The sequence below is a fragment of the Lipotes vexillifer genome, unplaced genomic scaffold (genome assembly GCF_000442215.2).
Source record: "Lipotes vexillifer unplaced genomic scaffold, Lipotes_vexillifer_v1.1 scaffold1129, whole genome shotgun sequence".
In the NCBI taxonomy this organism is placed as follows: domain Eukaryota; kingdom Metazoa; phylum Chordata; class Mammalia; order Artiodactyla; family Lipotidae; genus Lipotes; species Lipotes vexillifer.
The window spans coordinates 1,296,904-1,301,932 of NW_006789022.1; the positions used below are offsets into that span (position 1 = coordinate 1,296,904).

A 5,029-nucleotide genomic window follows, 5' to 3' on the forward strand; every position below is an offset into this window, starting at 1 on the left:
CTGCTCGCCAGTTCCGGCCTTGGTCCCACGGCCCCGGAGGGCAGCGAAGAGCCCGTGGCCCCGCTTACAGAGGTGGGCAGGGAGGAAGGAATCCAGCTTCTCCCTGTGGAGGAAGGAAAACAGGGCCTGGCATGAGGGTGGCTCCATGCCTGTGGGCTGGGGAGGCGCCGAGGTTCCCAGGGCATGGAGAGGGCAGGGGGCACCCTGCACACGGACCCCCAGAGAGCCCACTGCCGAGAACCCTGCAGCATGAGAGGCCTGAAGGAGAAGTCAGGAGACCGGGATGAGAGCTGAAACCAGGCCCACCCCAGAAGCAGACTGTGGCCAGAGGAAGGTTTCAGTTTCTAAACTGGTGATTTTACAACCAAGAAGTGGTCCAAGTGACCTAGAGCTATCAATGTTCTGTTCTGCCAAATAGGGAGGTAAAAAAACCACCAACCTACAACTCATCAGCACAGGTTCATGAAGGAAAGGGCATTTTCAATCACACACACAGAGTCGGGAAGCATCCTGGCGTGACAGCACCGTTCTTCCCCCTCAGGCAGCCCCCTGACTCTGGCCAGGCACTGGCCCTTCCAGGTGGACTGCAGCCAGGGCCCAGCCTATGAGCAGTGAGCGCCCTCTCCAAGTCTACGTCTCCACGTTTAAATAAGGACACGGATCCCTACTCACATGGACGGGTGCCGGCATATGCCTGGCATGTGATGGGTGCCAAACAAATATGGCAGAGGTTGTCACTGTCACTGAAGAGGGGAGGGGTCCCCGCAGGGGCTTCTGGAGGACCAACACCCCGGGCCATGGGAAGGGATGGCTGGCCCTGCAGCAGGGCTGACGCAAGGAAGGACCCTGATGCCCAGAGAGGCCCAACTGCAGGGCGGCATGAGGAGGGGTATCCAGGGGGCTGCCCCCACTTCTCAGGGCTGCCGTAGGCATCTTCATCATCTGTCCCCCAACATCCCTGCTTCCAGCCACAGCGCCCACTCGTCATTGGAAATCCTGCCTTCCCACTGTCAGTCCACAGCGTCTGTGCAGGCTCACGGCAGGTCCTAAGGGAGGATCTGGGCCTCAGCCAATCAGCACTCTGGCCACTCTGTCTCCTTTGGGTGGACGTGGGCCCAGTCACCAGATGAGTCTTAGGACTCTGGTCACATGAGGGACGAGGTCTCTCCTTGCCAACGTGCAACTATTGTGGCCACCTGGCCACCACGAGGCAAGAGCCTGTCTGACTGAGAGCTGGCCCAGAGGACACAGGGCTGGGCGAGGAGAGTGAGGACAGGATCTGCGGGTTGGGGGTACCCAACCAGAGCCCCTGCACCTCAATCACCCCAGATCTGTCCATTTCTTGACAGAGTCCCTCAAGTCCAAATAGTCTGAGCTGGATTTGCTGTCACTTGCAATAGGACCAGACATGCCCATCACGAGAGCCAGGATTTCTATGGCTGCCAGCCTCCAGCCAGCTCAGCTGGGATCACTCAGGCTCCACTGAGCCCAGGGTGGCCCCTGCTGGGCCCTGACACAGGGCCCTGTCTCCGTGCATCCTCCCTCCGCAACACAACTGTACCCTGAAGGGCTGGTGTGGGTTAGAGCCCTAGGTCTAGGACAGGCTGTGTTCAAAGTTCATCTTCAGGGCTTCACTGGTGGCACAGTGGTTAAGAATCTGCCTGCCAATGCAGGGGACACGGGTTTGAGCCCTGGTCCGGGAAGATCCCACATGCCACGGAGCAGCGGAGCCCGTGTGCCACAACTACTGAGCCTGCGCTCTAGAGCCCATGAGCCACAACTACTGAGCCCATGCGCCACAACTACTGAAGCCCGCGTGCCTTATAGCCAGCGCTCCGCAGCAAGAGAAGCCACCATAATGAGAAGCCCACGCACTGCAAGGAAGAGTAGCCCCCACTTGCCGCAAGCAGAGAAAGCCTGCGCGCAGCAATGAAGACCCAATGTAGCCAAAAATAAATAATTTTTTTAAAAAAATTAAAAAAAAAAAAAAGACTACATAACTGTTACCAGTTTAAAAAATAAAAGTTCATCTTCTTTGGAAATATCTCTAAACCTTAAGATCACTGTCCATGGAGCTCGGAGACAGCCTGGTCTGCTTCCAGGGTAGACTCAATCGTCACGACCCCAGGCCCTGCCAATTCACACAGCAAAGAGCACGGCTTCTAGAGAGACGGGTAGGAAGCACAGAGCCGGCATACTGGAACATCCAGGAAATGGGGCCTTGTCCCTGGAGCTCGAGACTAAGTGAGACTGTCACTGACAACTGGGACTCAGTATTTGGCCACACCCTGGCTGCGACCCCCAAAAAGAACAAGCCCAACTACTCCCCCTGACCTCACATGGAGGCTGGGCTCCACCCTCACACACCTCTGGGGGTCCTCTCACGGACGTCACTTCCCCCGTCTCCCACTGCCCAGGCCCCTCAGCCCAGAGCAGATGAGGAAAAGGAGGTTCAGAGAGGTGGGGTGACTCACCCAAGGTCACACAGCGCCAGGGCCTCCTGACTCCAGGACCTGGCAAGACCACTTGTAACCAGGATTCTGAGGTCACCCTCCCCACCTCGGGCCCCTGCCTCAGGTCACGCTGGCCCTCACCTCAGGGCACAAGCAGTGGGCTGGCCAGGCTGGTAGGGCCCGAGCTGCATGCGGCACACCAGGGCGCCCAGGGCCTCGCAGTCCTCCACGTCGCATGGGTACCGAGCGGCCAGCACGTTGCCCTTGGCCTCCTCGTAGAGCAGCCGCAGGACCTCCTTGTCGTGGATCTGCAGGCCGGTGTGGCAGGGAGGGGTGGCTCAGCTGGGAGGGGCACCAGTGTCCAGGAGTCAGGACAAGGGGAGGCTGGACACAGGCTGGTCAGGGCGCCAGACCTGGGTGGTACCGCCTGGGAATCCCTGCCTCACCTGGAGCTCCCGCCTTTTGGGGAAGAACACGTTCCTCCGGAACTGCAGGGAAGGCTCATCTGGGGAGAGAGGAGGGGGTCACCGGCCGGCCGCCCCACGCAGCCAGCTCTGCCCTCTCCCCAACTGGCCCAGTCTCCATTCCCCAAGCCTCCTTCACCACCACTCAGAAAACCCCCGGGCTGTCCAGCGTTAGGGGGCGTGGCTTATCGCAAGCTGCTCACTGTGCCCCCAGCCCACCCGTCCTGGGCTCCTCTAAGGGATCCCTCCCTCCTCTGGGGGAGATGCCGGCCCTGCCTCTCAGCCAGGGCAGCTCCACCTGCCAGGGGAGGCCTGGCTGGGCCCGGGGTCCATGCTCCAGACCCTGGTGGGCCCGAGACAGGGACGCACAGGCAGCAACACTGACCCATGGCCACGTCATCGTCCGGAGCGTCGGTGAATCGCAGCAGCAGTTCCTGCCACTGGCGGCCCAGCTTGTAGGGCTGGTGCTTGGGCTTCAGCTGCACCTCTGCAGGATGAGAGGGGAAGCGGCCATGAAGCCCTGACCACTGCGACTGCCACCCACTAACAACAACAATGCAATGATGACGCAGTCATGACCAATATTAACTGAAGTAGGTACAAAGTGTCCAGAACCATTTCAAGTGGTTAAAGGCACCTGCCCTGCAATAACCCTACCCTCATTTCATCCAATGAAAATGAGGCTCAGAGAAGTTAAGGTGCTTGTCCAAAGTCACACAACAGGGACTTCCCTGGCAGTCCAGCGGTTAAGACTCCGCACTTCCACTGCAGGGGGCGCGGGTTCGTTCCTGGTCTGGGAATTAAGATCCCCGCATGCAGTGCGCGGCTCAGCCAAAGAAACAAAAAGAAACCCAAACAAACAAAAAAACAAAGCCACACAGCAATGAGAGGGAGTCAGGTTCCAGGCAGAGTCAGCCTCTGACTGTTCCCTACTGTGCCCAGGATGGGCTGGAGCTGAGAGGCTGTGGCAGACGGAAGGTGCTGGGGCCGATGGTACAGATGGCTCCAGCATCGCCATTAGGAAGCAGAGCTCAAAGCTGGTAACTGAGGCCCAAAGGCCTAAGGGGCTGTTCTCCCCTGCTCCTGGCCCTGCCTCGGCCTCTGCCTGGCCAGCCTCCACCCCAGCAACTCCCCCGGGGGCTCTGGGCTCCAGCCGATCTTCCATCCTGCAAGCTCCCTGCCTCAACGCCATGCCACCCAGCTGCCGCCAGAATCAGTGGCTCCACCAGGAAGCACTCCTGGCAACTTGCTCCTGGCAAGCCTTCCCGGCACACTTCAGACCATGAGTCCCCTGAGGGCAGGGACACTTTCACTCCTGTTCCCCACCGGACCCCTAGCATCTAGCTCTCTGCCCAGCACGAGATTGTGGGCGGGTTGCTCTGCACATACTTGTGAGACCAATGAGGTAACTGGCTAGCTGGGACCCCGGGACACTGTCCACGGTCCCCAGCCAGCCTCACCCCGAGCCCCAGCAGCTCAGAGGACTCCCGTTATCAGAAGAGGACTGCGCTGACCCTGCCGTCCCACGCTTCCAGATGGGGCCTTCCTGCCTGGGGGCTGTCACCCCAACGAGACTGACAGTCCCTGGAGCCCTGTTCCATGCAGAGTGACAATGGCATGGAGAAGGTCAAACCCACCCAAACATCCACCTTGAAGGGTGGCTCCAGCAGACAGCACCCCGTCCCTGGGGCATATGTCACCCACTCCGGGCGTGGTGTAGGACCAACAGCTCCGAGGGCCCGAGTCAAAGGTGAAGGGGCCTTTCAGCCTTCCTGAACCCAGCCTGGGAACAAAGTGGGCGCTGACTCTGTGCTGGGGCCTCTGGGATGGGGCGGTGCCCCAGGGTGACCCACGGGCCACACAAGCAGCCCATTCATGTTCCGGTGAGGGGGGAGCAGGAATGCGATGACGAGGGAGTAGGGGAGGAAATAAGCTGCCCCACTGCAGGGACAGGGAGCCTGAGGCAGGGCAGGGGCCCCATGAAACCACCCCCAGCTTTCCAGAGACACGAGCCAAGGGGCCCGCGGTCCTGACCAACAGCCAGAAGGGTGAAGGAGGGGCAACTGAGCTGGGTGGGGAGCGGTGGAAAGAGACCGATCAGCAGGGAGAGGG

General features: G+C 60.1%; 1 protein-coding gene across 1 annotated transcript in view; it reads right to left on the reverse strand.

The window, feature by feature from the left end:
• FRMD8 (FERM domain containing 8) overlaps positions 1–5,029 on the reverse strand; it is a 20,912-nt gene that overhangs the window by 13,565 nt on the left and 2,318 nt on the right. Inside the window, exons 3-6 of the mRNA XM_007462006.1 lie at positions 3,303–3,404; positions 2,900–2,958; positions 2,595–2,761; positions 1–103 (exon numbers count right to left, since the gene is read on the reverse strand). Coding sequence (XP_007462068.1) covers positions 1–103; positions 2,595–2,761; positions 2,900–2,958; positions 3,303–3,404 — 431 coding nt within the window. The remainder of the gene's footprint in view (positions 104–2,594; positions 2,762–2,899; positions 2,959–3,302; positions 3,405–5,029) is intronic.